The following is a 22,655-nucleotide window of genomic DNA, read 5'->3' on the forward strand; positions in this document are numbered from 1 at the left end:
ACAGCTATCCTCCTCCTTTCACAAAAGAAGAGGAAAAGAAAAAAAAAAAAAACTATTATTCCATTAAGACAAGATGGCAAGGCTAGTGTGTTTTCACTCTACCCCTTAGTAATATAAATATGTCTTCACAAGGGCAGTCAAACACCAGGAAATTTCTCCAAATGCTGGACTTCATCCCTTTTGATATAGAGATAATGTTCCAATATTCCTGGCTCCTTGGGGAGTAATTTAGGAACTTGTCTGGGCTGTAACGATTTGACATGCTTGGGGAGATAAAAGAAGTTTTGTTATCTTTTAAGATCAGATCAATTAACTAGACAAATGGCTACAGATCTAATTCTCATGGTATATGAAAGGTAAAATATTTCTAGGAGAAATGAAAGGAACACACAATCTTTATATCATATACATTTTTCGGGTGTGTCAGGAAACTGGGACATTTAGCAAGAGCACTGAGAAATCCAGGGAAGTTTCATTTCCTCATGGTTATATATGGATGTTTCAAAATATGGAAACGCTGGTGGTGTAGTGGCTAAGTGCTTCGGCTGCTAACCAAGAGTTCAGCAATTCGAATCTGCCAGGCGCTGCTTGGAAACTCTATCGGGCAGTTCTACTCTGTTCTATAGGGTCCCTATGAGTTGGAATCAACTTGATGGCAGTGAGTTTGGTTTGGGTTTGGTTTCAAGATATTTACAAATGTGCCAGAAATATAATAAATCATAATAAATAATGACTTCCATGACTGGGTAAAATGCAATAGATTACAGTGAGCCATAAATTCCGCTGAATAAGTAGAAGAAAACAATGTAATTAATTACCCCAAATTACATTTAAAAAAAAGAAAGCCGAATCTGGAGTGGATTTTCTTTCCTGTGAGCATCTGCTAGTCCTGGGCACAAGCTAACGATTGGGTTTCCAATAGCCATAGAGACTCCTCTAGGAGAAAGAGAATCCAGCTGAATTGGAATATAGAAGAGCCCAAACAAACAGACATTTCTTCCTATGGAATATTCGCTGATTGCTAGAGAAGTGCAAGGTGATATGGAGGGCAGACGGAAAGGCAGAATGAAATCTTCTGTAGGATTGTAATACCTAGTAAAAAGTCCCGCCCTGATGGGAGCCTGAAACAAACACATGATAGTTATAGCCATCAACATATTTCAAACCTAACACAGTTGAAATTTAACAAAAATGTCAATCCAAGCCTGACCCAACTCAATTCCTGATGGAGTTGAAGTAATCAGTCCCCCACAATATTACCTAAAAGAGGAACAGACTAACTTTTTCTTGTGGAAAGTAATTCCAGTGTCAGTCTCTATAATTAGAGTAACAAAGTATCCAGCATACATTTTAAAATTAACAGATATGTAAAGAAACAGAAAAATGTGCCTACTAATCAAGAGAAAAAACTATCATTACAAGCAATAGATGATTCTTTAGATAAAGCCTTTAAAATAGCTATTACAAAACATTAAAGAAAATATGGATGAAAAGATTGAGAATTTTAATGTATTAAGAAAATAAAACAAATTCATGTAGGCAAAGTTTTAATTAAGAACTTATTAGATGGGTTAAATAGTAGGCAAGTTAGTGATCTTGAATAAAATGCAAAGGAATACATCCAAATTGAAGTACACGGAGAAAAATATAATGGGAAAAAAAAAAAAGAAACAACAAAACCCAGAACAATGTGAAGCAACGTGTGGGACACAGATAAACTGTTTGACATACACGTAATTGTTGTCTCAGAAGGATTAGCAAGGAAGAATGAGGCCAAATATTTAAAATGATTGGCACTTGACTACTAACCTAAAGGTTAGCAGTTCGAACCCACCCAGAGTTGCCACAAAAGAGGCCTGGTACTCTGCTTCCATAAATATTACAACCAAGAAAACCCTAAGTTCTACTCTGTAACACACAGGGTTGCCATTGCTGGAATCCACTCAACAGCAACTGACGTGGTTTTTGGTTTTATACTGCAAAGATTTTATATCCATATAAAAAAAATAACCTTGACTCTTATAAAATATACAAAAATTAATTTGAGATGGAGCTTATGCATGTGATTGCAAAAACAAAGCCTCTAGAAGAAAACATTGGCAAATATGTTAGTGTGATTGGACAGGCAAGGCTTTCTTAAACTTGTCACAAAATTAACAAATTTTATAAGAAAAAAAATGTCAGACTTCATTAAAATAAGGATTGCTATTCATCCAAAGATGACATTATGAGATAGAAAAGATAAGCTATAAATGAGGGAAAATTAACTGTCTATCTAACCTGACAAGCTATTTGGCAATGTTTTTTTTGTTGTTAGGTACCATCTAGTTGGTTCTGACTCACAGTGACCCTAAGAACAACAGAATAAAACACTGCCCAGTCCTGTGCCATCCTCACAATCATTGCTATGCTTGAACCCATTGCTGCATCCACTGTGCCAATCCATCTAGTTGAGAGTCTTCCTCTTTCTCCCTGACTCTCTACCTTACCAAGCATGAAGTTCTCCAGGGACTAGGCTCTCCAGATAACATGTCCAAAATACATTAGATGAAACCTCCCCATCCTCTCTGCCAAGGAGCACTCTCTGGCTGTACTTCTTCCAAGACAGACTTATTCATTTTTCTGTCAGTCCATGGTAAATTCAATGTTCTTAGCCAACGCCATAATTCAAAGGCATCAATTCTTCCTCAGTCTTCGTTAATCATTGTCCAGCTTTTGTATGCATATGAGGTGACTGGAAATATCATGGCTTGGAACAGGCACACCTTAGTTCTCAAAGTGACATCTTCGCTTTTCAACAATTTAAAGAGGTATTTTGCAGCAGATTTGCCCAATGCAATATGTCATTTGATTTCTTGACTGCTGCTTCCATGGGCATTGATTGTGGATCCAAGTAAAATGAAATCTTTGACAACTTCAATCTTTTCTCTGTTTATCATGATGTTGCTTATTGGTCCAGTTGTGAGCATTTTTGTTTTCTTTATGTTGAGGTGTAATCCATACCTGAAGGCTGTAGACTCTGATCTTTGTCAGTAAATGCTTCAAGTCCTCTTCACTTTCAGCAAAGACTCATACATAGAATATATAAACATTCTTACAAATCCATAATAAGAAAGAAAAATAAATAACTCAATCAAATTTTAGACAAAAGACTTGAACAGTCACTTCACAAAAGAAGAAATCCACATGGCAAACAGACATGTGATAAGGTGATTGACATCATTAAAGATCAGGGACCTGCAAATCAAAACCACAATGAGATGTCACTACACATACATTAATAAATTGGCTAAAACTAAAAAGATTGATAATACCAAATGTAGGGGAGGATGTGGAGTAACTGGAATGCACACATTCTACTTACTGATGAATGCTTAGATCGCATAACCATTTATGTTCATCATGGTCATAAGCAGAAGAATGGATAAATTGTCGTATAGTCTTACAACGACTGCATACAGCAATAAAAAATAATGAATTACTTATATATGCTACAACATGGATTAATCTCAGAGACACTGTTTTGAGCAAAAGAAGCCAAACACAAAAGAAAACATACTGCATTATTGCATTTTTATAAAAATCAGTAATAGGAAAAACTTACAGAAGGGAGATAGGAGAGTAGATGTTGACAGATGAGGAACATGGGAAACCTTCTGTGGTACTATAAGTGGTTTATATCTCGGTCTAAGCGAAAGTTGTTGTTGTTGTTAGGTGCTATTGAGTTGATTTTGACTTGTAAGACCCCAAGTGGAGGTTACACCAGCATAAACCTAATAAAAAAAATTTTTTTTTTTTAAACCTAATAACCCATGCAAAAACTCACTGAACTGTAGATTTAGGATTAGTACACATTGGAGCCCTGGTGATGCAGTGGTTAAGAGCTGGCTGCTTTGCACATGTGACTATATCGTATATCTCAATATAGAAGATTCCAAGTTAAATCTTTAGAAATTTTCTCTCCTGCATTGTCATCCATTTCTTTATAATTAGATTTTTAAAAAATTAAGACATTTGAAAGAAACGAACTAAGTAAGTGAAGAAATGGAAGAAATGAGAGTGGGAAGGGTAAGACTAATAAACAAAATGCATGTCTTGAGATGCCTTCTATTAAACATTAATTTACAAAGCACCACTCTTTGTAATTATGTTGCCCTTCTTGAAAATCTATGGTTAACTCTCATAAGCACATAAATTTGTATTTGCTTATAAAATCTTTACTTATTCTTCCCATTTTCACCAAAGATCTAATGACGAAATTTTGGATGGTAGTAACCTTAGACATACAAATGAAAATAGAGTGCCATTTATTACACTTTAAAGAATTTAAAAATATTAATATGCTTAACAATTTATCTTAGTTTGTGACCAATTTTATTTCTGCCTTTATAAATACATACATTAGAACTGACTAGAAAATACAGAAATTGGAATTTAGCTTACTTTATTGTTTCTAAAACTCTCACACTCAGTTGCTGTCTCATTTCCAGCTAATTCAAAGTCCATTACATCTTTGAAATGGTAAACTGAGTTCATAATTTTAGCCACAGCTTTGAAAGTGCTCCTTTAAGGTGTCAGGGCTGATTAAGAAGCCAGAGTCCACATCTTAAAAGAAATGCTTAGAATTGGTTATTTCATAAAACTAATGTTGTCAGGACAATTTCTGGTACTTAATGAAAGTGCCCTTCTCTTACATGGTAGAAACAGTGAAAGTTCAAAGCAACACCATATGCCTTGAGAATATTAATGCAGATGACATTCTAGACAATTTTCCACCTTAGGGCCTATGTAGGGTGAATGTATGAAAGTGTAGGTGCTGTTGTTGTGGTTTCTTATCTACCAAATTCTGTGAATAAATTTCAGTTGTTATTCTACTGGGCTTTTCTGCTGTATTTAGTTGTAGTCCACTAACACCCTTATTCTGTACACCCTGTGTCCGATTATCTACTTGTTCACTCAAACTTTAAAAAACCAGGCATTATCGGACATTTCCTAATTCTCTAACCATCCATATTTAAAAAAATAAATAAATAAAATATGAAAGAAAAGTTCTAATTCCTCATGATATTACTTTGCAAATATTTCCCATATACTTTCCCTATCCCTATCTCTCCCCCACATGTCTGTCAGTTTGTCGTACTATGGGGGCTTGTGTGTTGCTGTGATACTGGAAGCTATGCCACCGTATTCAGATACCAGCAGGGTCACTCATGGAGGACAGGTTTCAGCTGAGCTTCCAGACTAAGACACACTAGGAAGAAAGGCCATGCAGTCTACTTCTGAAAAGCATTAGCCAGTGAAAACCTTATGAATAGCAGCGGAACATTGTCTGATATAGTGCTGGAAGATGAGCCCCCCAGATTAGAAGGCACTCAAAATATGATAGGGGAAGAGCTGCCTCCTCAAAGTAGAGTCGACCTTAATGATGTGGATGGAGTAAAGATTTTGGGACCTTCATTTGCTGATGTGGCACAACTCAAAATGAAAAGAAACAGCTGCAAACATACATTAATAATGGGAACCTGGAATGTACGAAGTATGAATCTAGGAAAATTGCAAATCATCAAAAATTAAATGGAACATATAAACATAAATATCCTAGGCATTAGTGAGCTGAAATGGACTGGTATTGGCCATTTTGAAACGGACAATCATGTAGTCTATTATGCTGGGAATGACAACTTGAAGAGGGATGGTGTTGCATTCATCTTCAAAAAGAACATTTCAAGATCTATCCTGAAGTACAACACTGTCAGTGATAGGATAATATCCATACGCCTACAAGGAAAACCAGTTAATATGACTGTTATTCAAATTTACGCACCAACCACTAGGGCCAAAGATGAAGAAACACAGGATTTTTATCAGCTGCTGCAGTCTGAAATTGATTGAACATGCAACCAAGATGCGTTGATAATTACTGGCAATTGGAATGCAAAAGTTGGAAACAAAGAAGAAGGATCAGTAGTTGGAAAATATGGCCTTGGTGATAGAAACAATGCCGGAGATCGAATGATAGAATTTTGGAAGACCAACGACTTCTTCATTGCAAATACTTTCCTTCACCAACATAAACGGTGACTATACACATGGACCTTGCCAGATGGAACACACAGAAATCAAATTGACTACATCTATGGAAAGAAACAATGGAAAAGCTCAATATCATCAGTCAGAACAAGGCCAGGGGCCAACTGTGGAACAGAACATCAATTGCTCACATGCAAGTTCAAGGTGAAACTGAAGAAAATCAGAGCAAGTCCACGAGACCCAAAATATGACCTTGAGTATATCCCACCTGAATTTAGAGACCATCTGAAGAATAGATTTGATGCATTGAACACTAGTGACTGAAGATCAGACGAATTGTGGAATGGCATCAAGGACATCATCCCTGAGGAAAGCAAGAGGTCATTGAGAAGACAGGAAAGAAAAGGCCAAGATGGATGTCAGAGGAGACTCTGAAACTTGCTCTGGAATGTCGAGGAGCTAAAATAAAAGGAAGAATTGGTGAAGTAAAAGAACAGAAGATTTCAAAGGGCGTCTCAAGAAGACAAAGTAAAGTATTATAATGACATGCGCAAAGAGCTGGAGATGGAAAACCAAAAGGGAAGAACATGCTCAGCGTTTCTCAAGCTGAAAGAACTGAAGAAAAAATTCAAGCCCCGAGTTGCAATAGTGATGGATTCTATTGGAAAGATATTTAACGATGCAGAAAGCATCAAAAGAAGGTGGAAGGAATACACAGAATCATTATACCAAAAAGAATTATTCAATGTTCAAACATTTCAAGAGGTGGCATATGATCAGGAACCGATGGTACTGAAGGAAGAAGTCCAAGCTGCTCTGAAGGCAGTGGCAAAAAACAAGGCACCAGGAATTGATGGAATATCAATTGAGATGTTCTAACAAACAGATGCAACGCTGGAGGTGCTCCCTCATCTATGCCAAGAAATATGAAAGACAGCTTCCTGGCCAACTGACTGGAAGAGATCCATATTTATTTATGCCTATTCCCAAGAAAGGTGATCCAACCGAATGTGGAAATTATAGAACAATACTATTAATATCACACACAAGGAAAATTTTGCTGAAGATCATTCAAAAACGGCTGCAGCTGTATAGCGACAGGGAACTGCCAGAAATTCAGGCCAGTTTCAGAAGAGGACATGGAACCAGGGATATCTTTGCTGATGTCAGATGGATCCTGGCTGAAAGCAGAGAATACCAGAAGGATGTTTACCTGTGTTTTATTGACTACGCAAAGGCATTCAACTGTGTGGATCATAACAAATTATGGATAACATTGCGAAGAATGGGAATTCCAGGACACTTAATTGTGCTCTTGAGGAATCTTTATGTAGATCAAGAGGCAGTTGTTCAGACAGAACAAGGGGATATTGATTGGTTTAAAGTCAGGAAAGGTGTGCATCAGGGTTGTATTCTTTCACCATACATCTTCAATCTGTATGCTGAGCAAATAATCTGAGAAGCTGGACTGTATGAAGAAGAATGGGGTATCAGGATTGGAGGAAGACTCATTAACAACCTGCATTATGTAGATGACACAACCTTGCTTGCTGAAAGTGAAGAGGACTTGAAGCACTTACTAATGAAGATGAAAGACCACAGCCTTCAGTGTGGATTGCACCTCAACATAAAGAAAACAAAAATCCTCACAACTGGACCAATGAGCAACATCATGATAAACAGAGAAAAGACTGGAGTTGTCAAGGCTTTCATTATACTTGGATCCACGATCAACAGCCATGGAAGCAGCAGACAGGAAATCAGAAAACTCATTGCATTGGGTAAATCTGCTGCAAAGGACCTCTTTAAAGTGTTGAAGAGCAAAGATGTCACCTTGAAGACTAAGGTACGCCTGACCCAAGCCATGGTATTTTCAATCGCATCATATGCATGTGAAAGCTGGACGATGAATAAGGAAGACCGAAGAAGAATTGACACCTTTGAATTGTGTTGACGAAGAATATTAACTATACCATAGATGGCCAAAAGAACAAACAAATGGGTCCTAGAAGAGGTACAGCCAGAATGCTCCTTAGAGGCAAGGATGGCAAGACCGCACCTTACATACTTTGGACATGTTGTCAGGAGGGATGAATCCCTGGAGAAGGACATCATGCTTGGCAGAGTACAAGGTCAGCGGAAAAGAGGAAGATCCGCAACAAGGTAGATTGACACAGTGGCTGCAACAATGAGCAGAAGCATAACAACGATTGTAAGGATGGCTCACGACCGGGCATTGTTTCATTCTATTGTGCATAGTGTCGCTATGAGTCGGAACTGACTCGACGGCACCTAACAACAACAACATCCCTATCTCTATCTTCCCTAACCCAGTTAGGGTCATCCAAATTAAGTCTCATCCAACAAAAGTCTACTACCTAGTCTTCCTGTCTTTTGTTTCTACCCTTTTCAATCCATCTTCCTCATTTCATGTAGAATACTGTAATCAAAATATAAATTTGTCCACCTTACTACCTTACTGGAAGCAACTCAAGCACTTGTCATCATCTTCAACCCTTAGTATGGATGACCTGTCCTTACCTACCTTCCAGCCTCATAGTGTATCAACCTGCTTCTGTTTTATGATCTAATTATAACAATTTCCTTGAAATGTCTCCCACTGCTTCACACTGCTTCATGCTTTGGTATTGTTAAAATGGCTGAGCAGCATTGCCAGATCTCCTCCCCTAACTCCACAAGGGGGGGAAGAGAAACATTATCAACATCAGCAGCCTAAGGCTGATTCCTGTGAAACAGAGGTCAGACCTACCTCTTCTCCAACCTTTTTATCAATTCTGACAACAGCTGTCCCTCTCATGGCACTCTCTACTTCTTTGCTGGGTTTGATAATTCATTGCAGTGGCCACACAGAACTCAAAGACAATACTTATGATTATGGGGTCTGTGAGGGAAATAACAGGTTATAATTCAGGATAGAGTGCTTTGATCAGGACAGACGCTTCTCTGCAATACCCACAGGGAGTCCTCTCTCTGGCACTTGGTCCCTTGTCCTGGCCTCTGCCCAGTTCAGGCAAGTGTTACAGAGCTTTTCAGCTGTGCTGATAAGTGCCTGGAGGTATCCCACTCTGCCAGGAAGCCTCCTGCCTAAAGGTGCTCAGCTCTTTCACTCTGTGGGTCAGCACATCCACTATAACCACCTTTCTCTGTGGGCCAGGAAGCCCACTGCGCTGTCTCACACCAGTCTCCTTTTTCTCCTGCCACCATTTCTCTGCCACCAATTCTCACTGTCTTGTGCTGCCTTCACTGTTATAGCTCTCTCCCTACATCTCCTGGGTCTATGAGGTTCTCAGCACAGGGATCCCAGGTCCAAAGAATATGCTCTGCTCCCACCTCTTCTTTCTTGGTAGTAGTGAGGTGTCCCCTTTCTGCCTCTGGGATGGCTCATTCTAAGCCTAGTAGGATTGCTAAAGTGACCAATCCCTCATAAGGGTCCCATACAGCCAGAATGCTCCTTAGAAGGGAAGATGGTATACTTTGTCTCATGTACTTTGGACATGTCAGCAGGAGGGACCAGTCCTTGGAGAAAGACATCATATTTGGTAGAGGGTCAGCAAAAAAGAAGGCCTTCAATGAGATGGGTTGACACAGTGGCTGCAACACTGGGCTCAAACACAGCAACGATTGTGAGGATGGTGCAGGACCAGGCAGTGTTTCGTTTTGTTGTACATGGGGTTGCCATGAGTCAGAACTGACTCAATGCTGCCTAACAACAACAATACCCACAAGGATGCCATGCACCTTATTTGCATTATTGGCAATCTGTCCGATTAACTTAGTATGCCACAGTACCTTATTTGCATAGTCCCACCTGATCATTTGGTGGGAGTTACAAGGTCATGGCTAGAAAGGAATCCATCACACCACAGGCTACCTCCTGGCTTTTCTAGCCATGGTTCCTTTGTACTTGGAGGATAACTTCCCCCTCCTAATCATTTTACCATTACAAAACAGTCATTAACAATTAGTCCTTCAATAGTGAAAAAAGTCCTCAGGGTGACGTTACTCAGGTACCAACCATTCAGGTCTGCTGCAGGTATTAATCTGATCTGGTCAGGTTCTACAAAAGTCATCTCAGCTTCACCCTTCTGGTGTCTGATAAAATTTAACTGAAAGAAGATTATTCTCTTGCTCTGAGCTTCATGATGTATCAGCATAGCAAATCAAATCCTTTAAAGTACTTTATGTTCGGCCTCTGCACCCCAGTCCAGCAGTGCCTCTTCCTTAGTACACTTTCCCACTTACAACTTCTACAATTACGGTTTTTACAATCGAAATTAACACTGTTAACAATCAACACTCACAACTGAATCATATAATCCTATCAGCATCTTCCCCCACCCTCCCTTCTTCAGGACGTATAAGGAAAAGAGAAAACTATTCAGTGTGGATTGTTCAATTCAAAGTGACCAATACCAGTCCATTTCAGCTCACTAATGCCTAGGATATCAATCTTTATGCATTCCATTTCATTTCGTATGATTTCCATTTTTCCTAGGTTCATACTTGGTACATCCCACTTTCTGATTATTAATGAATGTTTGCAGCTGTTTTTTTCTCATTTTGAGATGTTCCACATCAGCAAATGAAGGTCCTGAAAGTTTGACTCCATTTTCACCAACATAAATGGTGACTACACACTCGGACCTCGCCAGATGTAGAAAGAAATGATGGAAAAGTTCAATATCATCAGTCAGAACAAGGCCAGGGGCTGACTGTGGATCAGACTTTCAATTACTCATATGCAAGTTTAAGTTGAAAGTGAAGAAAATTAGAACAAGAGCACAAGAACTGAAGTATGACCTTAAGAATATCCCACCTGAATTTAGAGACCATCTCAAGAATAGATTTGTTGATTGAACACTAATGACTGAAGACCAGATGAGTTGTGGAATGATATCAAGGACATCAAATATGAAGAAAGCAAGAGGTCATTAAAAAGACGGGAGAGAAAGAAAAGACCTAACTGGATGTCAGAAGAGACTCTGAAACTTGCTCTCAAACATTGAGTACCCAAAGCAAAATGAAAAAATGATGAAGTAAAAGAGCTGAAAAGAAGATTTCAAAAGGCAGCTTGAGAAGACAGAGTGAAGTATTCTGATGATATGTGCAAAGACCTGGAGATGGAAAACCAAAAGGGATGAACACACTCAGCATTTCTCAAGCTGAAAGAACTAAAGAAAAAATTCAAGCTTTGAATCACCATACTGAAAGATTCTATGGAAAATGTTAAACAGTGCAGGAAGCATCAAAAGAAGATGGAAGGAATACACATACCAAAAAGATTTGGTTGATATTCAACCATTTCAGGAGGTAGCATATGATCAGAAACCGATGGTACTGAAGGAAGAAGTCAAGCTGCACTGAAGGCATTTGGCAAAAAACATGGCTCCTGGAATTGATGAAATACTAATTGAGATATTTCAACAAATGGATGCAGTGCTGGAAGTGCTAACTCATCTATGCCAAGAAATTTGGAAGATAGCTATCTGGCCAACCGACTGGAAGAGATCCATATTTATACCTTTTCCCAAGAAAAGTGATCCAACTGAATGCAGAAATTATCAAACATTATCATTAATATCACATGCAAGCAAAATTTTGCTGAAGAGTATTCAAAAGTGGCTGCAGCAGTATATCGATAGGGAACTGCAGGAAATTCAAGCTGGGTTTAGAAGAGGATGTGGAACCAGGGATATCATTGCTGATGTCAGGTGGATCCTGGCTGAAAGCAGAGAATGTGAGAAAGATGCTTACCTATGTTTTATTGACTATATTAAGGCATTCAACTGTGTGGGTCATAACAAATTATGGATAACATTGCTGAAAATGGGAATTCTGGAACACTTAATTGTGCTTATGAGGAATCTGTTCATGGATAAAGAGGCAGTCATTTAAACAAAACAAAGTGACACTGCATGGTTTAAAGTCAGGAAAGGTGTGCATCAGGGCTGTATTCTTTCACCATATCAATTCAGTCTGTGTGCCGAGCAGATAATCCCAGAAGCTGGACTATATGAAGAAGAACAGGGCATCAGGATTGGAGGAAGACTCATTATCAATCTGTGTTATGCAGATGACACAACTTTGCTTGCTGAAAGTGAAGAGGACTTGAAGCACTTACTGATGAAGATAAAGATTACAGCCTTCAGTTTGGATTACACCTCAACATAAAGAAAACAAAAATCCTCACAACTGGACCAATAAGCAGCATCATGATAAATGGAGAAAAGATTGACATTGTCAAGGATTTGATTTTACTTGGATTCACAATCAACATGCATGGCAGCAGCAGTCAAGAAATCAAAAGACACATTGCATTGGGCAAATTGACTGCAAGAGATCTCTTTAAAGTGTTAAAAAGTGAAGATATCACCTTGAGGACTAAGGTATGCCTGACCCAAGCCATGGTGTTTTCAAAAGCTGGACAATGAATAAGGAAGCCTGAAGAAGAATTGATGCCTTTGAATTGTGGTGTTGGTGAAGAATATTGAATATACCACGGATTGCCAAAAGAACGAACAACTCAGTCTTGGAAGAAGTACAACCAGAGCGTTCCTTGGAAGCAAGGATGGTGAGGCTGTATCTCACCTACTTAGGATATGTTGTCAGGAGGGATCAGTCCCTGGGGAAGGATATCATGCTTGGTAAAGTAGACAGTCAGCGAGAAAGAGGAGACCCTCAATGAGATGGATTGACACAGTGGCTGCAACAATGGGCTCAAGTGTAGCAACAATTGTGAGGATGGCACAGGACCTAGCAGTATTTCATTCTGTTGTGTATAGGGTCTCTATCAGTCAGAACGGACTCTTTGGCACCTAACAACAACAATTTAGTGGTGATCCTCTCTTGTCCTCCATATTTTAAGTGTAACTATATCCACAGAAGTATGTAAGCCAGCCACTTCATGCCTTTATCTCACCCCATTTTAGACAGCCAGTGTTTGAATTATCTGTCATCATCAACCCAGTACTCTGACCAGGCAAACATGTACCTTGATCTAAAGAATCTTCTGTTCTGGTTGAATCTTTGAGCATCTGCATGCATAAGCAAAGTCCAGTCTACAGCAAGCCATCAAATTGCAGTGATTTATATCAACTCACAGTGTCAAACATCTTTTTCTTCATTTTGTCGGATTCTGGTCAGCTCATCCCTAGCCCCTGTGGGCTAGGTCAACTGGTACAAGCCATAGGCTTGGGAGTCTACACACTTCCCTGCACAAGAGACCAGCCAGCCCCCTCTCTCTCTCTAATCCCTAGCCCCCATAGGCTAGGTCAACGTGTGCCAATAGGACATGTCCAAACTTGGCCCATCTCTTCATTGCTGCACTTCCCCCACTTCCACCCAGGTGGTCAACATAAGTGAGCTTACCAGGCTGTCTACTCATCAGCTCCCTTTAACTTCCAGCCCTTGGAGGAGGTTCTTCTTATGGGCACTGACTTTTCCTGCCTCAGTGCACCTAAAGGCAAACAACGTGCTCAAAATTCAAAAAGGAAAACAGTAATTTTTTTTCTCTGCTGGTCATTCCTTCAAATGCAGATTTCTTGCTCTCCAAGTTCTGAGTGGGTCTGCATGTCTTTTGCAATGCAAATGTCCTAACTGAAGGTTCTGGGCGGGGCTTAGGTTTTCTACCTAAGACCCCAATACTCTTTACACAGGGCTACTGCATTCAAACCAACAACCTGTGTTTTTTTTTCAGACAAATCCTAGTTCCCCTTTTAGCATATTTAATCAAGTATTAGCTGAAGGTGGTTTTACATGCTCTCTGTAATATATTATACTCAATATTCATTTCTATCATACATTCAGGTCTGTTTTACACTGGGTGGGAGAAACATTCAATATCCAGAGTACAATCAAATAAACACATAGCCCTTTCTAAAATATTCCAGTTTCATCTTCTTTTCTCCACACCATGACTATTTTCCCATTCATATGCATAGGGCCTTGGACCTCTGGCTGGGTGGAACCAGAAGACCCTGACCCCCTATAAATCATCTTGTTTAACCAGACTAGCTTTTGCCCCAAACCACTCCAGATGAGGCTTTTCTCTACTCAGCTGCAGCATAACATCTCTTACTTTCCTTTCAGCCATTACAGCAAGAACAACCAAAGTAATAATCCAAAAATCAAAAGTTTCGTTTCCTACACCCCTTTGTTTTTTCTCTTACAAAGTCCCATGCTTCTATGAGCCTGAAGCCATTGCAATGAAACCCGCTTCTGCCACCAACTGTAAAAATGGTGGTGCAGCAGAGGCATCTGGCCTCCTCTGACTTCATGAAGCGGGAGAGAATCACCATCAGCATTGGCCCAAGGCTGATTCCTATGAAGCAGAGGTCAGACATACCTCCTCCCTTCAACCTTTTTACTGATTCTGACACCAGCTGTGCCTCTCACGGCATTCTCTACTGTGCTGGGTTCAATAATTCATTGCAATGGCCACACAGAACTCACAGGCCGTAGTCATGATTATGGAGCTTATTAGGGAAGTAACAGGTTACAATTCAGGATAGAGTTCTTCAGTCAGGACAACCTCTTCTCAGCCATGCCTGCAGGTAAGCCTCTCTTGGCCTGGCCTCTGCCCTGCTTGGATAAGTGTTATAAAGCTCTTCACCTCTACCAATAAGTACCCAGAGGCACCCCACTCTGCCAGGAAGCCTCCTGCCCAAAGGCATTCAGCTCTCTCACTTCGTAGGTCTGCATACTCAACGTGACCACCTTGCTCCGTGGGCTGAGAAGCCCAAACTGTGCCATCTCCCGCCGGTGTGCTGGTTCTACTGCTGCTGTTTCTTTGCCACCACTTCTTGCCATCTTGCGCCATCTCCAGTACATCTCTCTCTCTATGTCTCCTGGGTCTAGGAGGTTCTCAGTGCAGGGACTCCTGGTCCAAATGACGTGCTCTGCTCGCATCTCTTTTTTCTTGGTGGTTGTGAAGTCCCCTCTTTCCACCTCTGGGATGGCTCATTTTAAGCCTACTGGGATGGTAAAACTGATCAATCCCTTTGTTAGGGTTTCATACACCTTATTTGCATGATTGCACCCCCACAAGGATACCATGCACCTTATTTGCGTTATTGGCAACCTGTATAATCCTCTTGGTGAGCCACAAGCACTTGATTTGCATATTCCCACCCAATCAGCTGGTGGGAGTTACAAGACCATGGCTAGAAAGGCCATATAAAAGTGATCCATCACACACAGGTATTTGTGCTTTTCTGTTGCTTTTTACCTGAATTTCCTTTCTCTCTCTCTCTTTTTTTTTAATCTGGTTAATTTTAACGCAATCTTTAATATGTATCTCAGTGGCACTTCCTCCAGGACACTTCCCTGAATCACCCAGTTATCCATTGCTGATCATTTCTACAGCACCTGTGCAGATTTCTACCTTGGAACTTGCCTTACGTTGACTGTCCTTCATTAGACCATAAGTTCCCTGTACACAGGGTATGTTGTTTATCTTTCTTCTCCAGTGCCTAGTACAGGGTTGGTCATATAGTAGACCCTCTATAAGTGTGGCTTGAGCACAGTCTTCTGAAGTGGCATTTCAAACTTACATGTATATGCTACCATTGTATTCTGGAAGTGTTACACCAATTCTGGTATACTTGCATATTAATGTAACTGCTGAATAATACAACTGTTTATTCTTATTTAGAAACTATTTAGAGTTGTAATAACTACTTTCTATAATATGTCAAATGTTTCCTGTGTATTAATAGCCAGGATTAAAAAATACCAAAGTGTGATATTCAGCCTTTTCATTTTTTGTTTTTCTGCAGGTTGCTGCCAATTCGTGGGGAAAGTCATGGGGAGAGAATGGCTATTTCAGGATTCTTCGAGGAGTAAATGAGTCTGACATTGAAAAGTTGATTATCGCAGCTTGGGGCCAAATGACAAGTTCAGATGTACCATAACATATCATTAAATTTCCACAAGGCCATGCATTTAAGTAACCTTTTAAATTGAAGTTTAGCAATATGAAATTCTCAGTGCCAGTAGAATCTTTGTTTTTTTATCCTGTCATTATAATGTTCCCTTTTTCTTATTTTAGCCCAGGTTCCATGTGAATACTTCTTTATATTACTGAGTATATGAAACACTAATAGAGCACAACAGAGCGGCTAAACGCCCTTAAACTTCCTTTTTTTTTTTCTCTTCTGCCAGTATTCTCTTTGCCTTTAAAAATTCACAAACTGGATGATGGCAACTATCTTAAAAGCTTATAGCACTTGTTTGTAGAAGTGGTCATGGTTTCTCTTTGACAAATGAGGACTTCCGACAACATAAAGCTAATGGAAACTCACCAGTTTACCATCTTTACCACTTTTTTTTCCCCAACTAAATAGTGTTTTCTTAATTCAGACCTTACTTATGTTTCAACAAAAGCAGTGGAAATAGATTATGAAATGTTTCTCTTAATATACTACTGTTTTGTTTCTTTTCATTTACCTAATCCTAAACCTAACATAATCAGGTCACAAAAGGAAAGTAACTCTCCAGAGGAAATAGCTGTTCTTCATGGTCCTGTGCAATATTCCTTGATACGGATATGTTGAAGAATGCAAAAGCTTAGAGGCTAACAAGAGAAGTACGGTGTCAATATGCACCTCTATTTTTGGAAGCTAGTTTTTTTTTTTTAGTATGCTCTGTTTAAAGTCTATTAAAATCATCTGCAAAACTGTATTTGGAAAGATAACATACTTACTCTTGAAAACTGCAACATGATGCCATGAGTCAGAAAGAAAAAATACACTTTTATCACAGCCATTTCACAGTTCACTGCTTGAGATTCTAAAAAGTGAGCTAAATTGGCACTAATTTGCATCTAATTTTGACTTTAGTTGTCTGTAGTCAGAGAAACAAAAATAGCATCATCATAATGGTTGTGAAGGGTATAATCTTTTAATAATTCATTGCCATATTAAATGACAAACTAATAAATGAAGAAGCAAAGCTGATCATTAAGTGAAGATGGCCGATTATAATTACAATGGGGGGATATACATGGCCTGAATTTCTGGGCACTCTGTCATCTTACCTTTTGGTGTGGAGCTTTTTTATGTTGCTATGCTCAGAGGTGCTCTGATTAGATATGCCGGACAGGCTGAAAATGTGAGGAAACAGCACGGAAATTTGAAGTGTGGCTGCTTTTGTTTTCCCCTTAAAACACTTGGCTTTCTCAGGAGAAGCATCTATTCACTTGGCTTTCCCTTAGAAAATATACAAGACAGAGATTCACCTTGTTGGCATTGGCCAACAGTCCCCAACAGGGCTTCAAGCCAGTTCAAACTGGTTCAGTCATGTCTAATAATGCGAAACCAGAACGGACTCAAATTTTTATAATTTAGGTGATTCAGAATTGTAACTGGAATGGGAAAAATTACAGATCAAAGTCCTGGAATGGGAGACTCAGAAGAGGCATAGTGAGTCCTTTAAGGAGCCTGATGCATGAGATTGGATTATTGCCAGGACTGTAGAGAGTGATGGACATTCAAAGCCGTGTGGTCAGCTGCCATCTTGGAGCGGAGCACCACTGTTTCCCACTCTGCACAAAATCCGACAGGCAAGAGATTTGGCTGCTATGCAATGTGTAAACTGCCCTTGTTTTCTAAGGGGAAGATTAAGTTTCTAGCAGGGCTTCTGTCCGTAATTTTTCCTGTTCGTTACCATTCTGGTTCGCCCAAATTCTGATAATTCAAATCTGCTCCGGTGTCACTTCCTCAGCTATGACTGAACCAGGAAGAACTGGTTTGAAACCCTGATTCTCCTAGAGGCTTTAGAAATAATCCGGTGTTGTTTCAGTTTGAGTTCCTCCAGAAACACCCCCTGAGACAAGGGTTTACATGCAAATAGTTTATTTTGATAGTGAAGGCAACTCCGAAAAGGGAGTGGGGAGGTGATGCAAGGTAATGAAGGCTGACAATAAAGGGTACATTACCAAGCAAATTATCACCATGGACAACTCATTCTTATCCCACTGGGAACTGTTAATGCATTCTTTATATATATGCCACCAGAGAAAAGAGGCATTCCTTGGTTGAGAGGTGCTTCTGAGAACCATGAATTCCCTGGTGGATCAGCGGTACAATTCTCATCTCCCATGTGGAAAACCTGGGTTCCATTCTAGGCCAATAAACCTCTTGCACAGCCACCATCAATTTGTCGTCAGAGGCTTTTGTGTTGCTATGATGCTAAACAAGTTTTAGTGGAGCTAACAGAATAAGATGGACTAAGAAGGAAGCCCTGGCAATTTCCTTCTGGAAACCAGCAAAAGAATACCCTATAGGTCACAACAATCTGATCCATAACTGGTCATGAGGATGGTGCACTACCAAGTATCATGTTGTTCCCCTGTGCATGGTGTCACCATGAGTCAGGCCAACTCAATGGCAGCTAACAAAAACAATTAGCTTGGCACAAGAGTGGGTTCCAGTGCCACAGAAAAAATCCACAGGCAACAAAATGCATGTTCTTTTCCTTGGACATCAGGGCAATGTGCACTGAAGTACAGCTGAGGTGATGTCGGCAAGATACTAACAGTGTCTCTGCTACAGGTGTTAAAACATTTTAAAACATTCCTTAGATGTTGAAGACTGCTGAAGTGGTAAGTCGTAATGCACTAATGTGTCAAATGACTAGCATTCATTCCTCTTAAAAACTCTTCTGGGGACTTTCAGCCAGTGTAGTCAGACACACCACACCGTCCTTCTACAACAAAGACCTGAGAAACCAAGAGAACAAGATGCAGATGACAGTCCTGGAATTCTGAACATCAAATGAAAGGATAATGAACTAGTTTGAACTCCAATTGGAAGAAGAAACTGACTGAAAACAGCAAAGGAGAAGAGGTTGAGCAAGGGGCCTATCAGCCAGCCTGGCACAGCATAGTCATTTTGAGACAAAGACAGCAGCAATCCCAGGTGAGGAGCACAAAAAGCAACTTCATTCAATTCCCAGCAGAACACAGAGTAAATGTGTAGACATACCTGGGGTGAAATGAGGTCCCAATTGCTAGCTGCAGCTGACAAGAGGAGCCCAGGCACCCTTGCCCAGTGACCAGAGGAGCATGCTTCCCCTCCCCCCACCCTTCCAGTGAGTAGTGGCACAATCTCCGCCCCATCCCTTCAGACCCAACTGCTGGGGACCAAGATAGGAGCTCCCCTTCTTCTGCTAGCCCTAACCACCACCCCCTCACTGCCACCATGCCCCTTTGAGTGGGCTGGGACTACTCCAATAACTTTGCCAACCTGAACAATCCCAACCCCGCTAACTGCCCTGCCCCTCTGAGCAGCACAGGACCACTCCGGCTGCTTGACCCTGCCCCTGCCCACTGACCTGTCCCCCTGAGTCATGCAGGATTGCTCCAGCAACCCAGCCTACATGGACAAGCAGAGAAGAACATGTTCCCATGCTTCTGCTTGCCCACCATACCCACCACAGCTGCTGCCCTGCTCACTCATGTATGCCAGCACCAGCTCCCATGCCACTGAACTGACAACAGACAGTGGCCAATACCTGCCCAGCATGTCCTCAGTCTCCCCACACAACCAGTGGGCAGAGACCTCATCCAAACTGCCAGCTGCTAACCTGCCCACCTGGAGCCAGGTGGTGATTGCTTCAGTGCTACCAGACTAGAAACCAACATGGCATCCCCACCTGTTTGGATATATTAAAACAAAACAAAGGAAAAAATCAGGCTGCAGCAAACAAGCATACAATCAATCAATTAGTATAATACCTTAATGTCTCAGAGACAATAGACAATATAAAATCACATAAAGAAGCAGGACAAGATGCCTCAAGCAAGTGACCAAAATAAAGGGCCAGAAAACCTTGCTGAGGAAGAAATGGTAATGAAACTACCTGATTGGGAATTCAAAAGACTTATGTATAGGCTCCTCCAAGAGATCAAGAAAGAGGTCAAGGAAAACACAGACAAAACTCCAGAAGAATTCAGGAAAACAATACAAGAATGAAATGACAAAATAAATGGACAATTAGAAACCATAAAAAACGGCAGCTAGAAATCCAGAAGATTAATAAAATTTCAGCAATAGATAACTCAATGGAAGGACATAGGACCAGAATCGAATCAATGGAAGACAGAATTAGTGAAACAGAGAAAAAATCCCTTGACACTAATTTGTTTGACGAATAATCAGAAAAAAGAATGAAAAAGGCCTAGGAATTATGTGGGATACCATTAAGAGGAATAATTTACATGTGGTCATCAGAATTCCAGAACAGGACAAGACAAAAAAAAAAAAAAAAAAAGAGAGAGAGACAAGTTTTGAAGATTTTTCTAGTAGAAAACTTCCCTAATATGAAAGACAAGAAGATACCCATCCAAGAAGCTCAGCATCCCTCGTACAAGATAGATCCCAAAAGAAAGTCACCAAGACATACCATAATCAAGATTTCCAAAACAAAAGGGCAAGAAAGAATCCTGGGAACAGCTTGAGAAAAACAAACTGTCACCTACAAAGGGGAACCAATAAGACTAAACTCTGATTTCTTGACAGAAACCATTCTGACAAGAGGGCAATTGGATGACATACACAAAACCCTGAAAGAAAGCAATTTCTAACCAAGAATTATGTATCCAGCAAAATTGTCTCTCAAATACAATGGTGAAATTAGGATGTTTCCAGATAAACAGAAACTAAAGGAATTTGTAAAAACCAGACCAAACTTACAAGAAATATTAACACGTCCTTTGTATAGAGAACCAACATCAGACAACAACCTAAGATTAAGACTCATGATAATATCACCTGAATACCAACCCAAATAAGGAATTTTCAAAAATAAAACAAAGCTACAAGAATGAAAACAGGGAAACAGAGATGTCAATCTGTAAATGATGACAATTTAAAATTAAAAAAGAGGAATAAATGGTGTAGTTACAGAACTTCAGTATGGAGGGAAAGTCAAGGCAATATCAAGATATAACAGACTGTTTTAAACTTAACAAGATAAAAGTAAGTTTCAGGGTAACCACAACAAAAACTAATAAACCTTCTCACCAAAATTAGAAAGAAGAAAATCATAAGGACTCAGTAAACACAAAATCAACAGTAATGAAGGAAATGAAGAAAAAATCCACAAACAAAAACTCAGCGCAGAAAAGTATATGGAACAAAGATATCATCAACACCACAAAAAATAAGCACAACAAAATAATAGCAGTAAATTTATGCTTAACAATAATTATACTGAATGTAAATGGGTTACGTGCACCATTAAAGAGACAGCGGGTGGCAGAGTGGATAAGAAAACATGACCCATTAATATGCTGCCTACAAGAGACACACTTTAGACACAAAGGTAAAAATAAGCTAAAAATCAAAGGATTAAAAAAAAAATCAAGCAAATAGTGACCAAAAAAGGACAGGAGTGACAGTATTAATCTCTGATAAAATAGATCTTAAGGCAAAAACTATCATAAGAGACAAGGAAGGAAGAGGAGAAGAGAGGGGACATTATATAACAATTCAAGGGTCAATCCAACAAAAGGACAAAACCAAAATAAATGCACACAATGAAAGAGCTCCAAAATATACAAAACAAACTTTAACCAAATTGAAAAGAGAAATCGATAACTCCACAACAATACTAGGAGATTTTAACACACCACTTTTGATGAAGGACAGAACAACTAGAAAGAAACTCAACAAAGATACAGAAGATCTAAACAACACCATCAACCAACTTGATCTCATAGACATACACAGAACACTCCACCCAGCAACAGCAAAGTATACATTCTTTTCCAACACACATGGATCATTCTCCAGAATAGACCATATGTTAGGCAACAAAACAAGCCTCAATAGATTCGAAAACATCAGAATAATACGAAGCATCTTCTCAGATTACCACACTATAAAATTAAAAAAAAAAGAAATCAATAATAGGAAGAACAAGGAAAAAAGTCAAATACATGGAAACTGAATAACTTCCTGCTTAAAAACCACTGAGTAATAGAAGAAATAAAAAATGAAATAAAAAAAAATTCCTAGAATCAAATGCAAATGAAAACACTACATACCAAAAATCTGTGGGACACAGCAAAAACAGTGCTCAGAGGTCTATTTATGGTAATAGGAGCACACATCAAAAAAGAAGGGGCAAAATCAAAATATTAGCCCTACAACTCAAACAAATAGAAAGAGAACAGCAAAAGAAGCCCACAGCCACCAGAAGAGAGGAAACAATCAGAAATAAATGAAACAGAATAGAAAAACAATAGAATCAAGAAAGCCAAAAGTAGAACAGTAAGACAGTACACAATACTGGGGAAGCCAGCACGACAGGTACAAGACAAGGTCATGGAAGTTCCATTGACACATTCAAACTCCTTGAGGGACCAAATTATTGGGATGAAAGCTGTGAGGACCATGGTTTTGGGGAACATCTAGCTCAATTGGCATAACATAGTTTATATAGAAAATGTTCTACATCCTATTTCGATGACTAGTGTCTGGGGTATTAAAAGCTTGTGAGCAGCCATCTAAGATACTCCACTCGCCTCATCCCATCTGGAGCAAGGGAGAATGAAGAATACCAAAGATACAAGGGAAAGATTAATCCAAAGGGCTAATGAA

General features: G+C 39.6%; 1 protein-coding gene across 1 annotated transcript in view; it reads left to right on the top strand.

The window, feature by feature from the left end:
* Positions 1-15,962, top strand: part of TINAG (tubulointerstitial nephritis antigen) — a 111,100-nt gene extending 95,138 nt beyond the window's left edge. The window contains exon 11 of the mRNA XM_049894596.1: positions 15,828-15,962. Within this exon, the coding sequence (XP_049750553.1) occupies positions 15,828-15,962 (135 nt within the window). The remainder of the gene's footprint in view (positions 1-15,827) is intronic.
* Positions 15,963-22,655: the final 6,693 nt, after the last annotated feature.

The sequence above is a fragment of the Elephas maximus genome, chromosome 1 (assembly GCF_024166365.1).
Source record: "Elephas maximus indicus isolate mEleMax1 chromosome 1, mEleMax1 primary haplotype, whole genome shotgun sequence".
In the NCBI taxonomy this organism is placed as follows: domain Eukaryota; kingdom Metazoa; phylum Chordata; class Mammalia; order Proboscidea; family Elephantidae; genus Elephas; species Elephas maximus.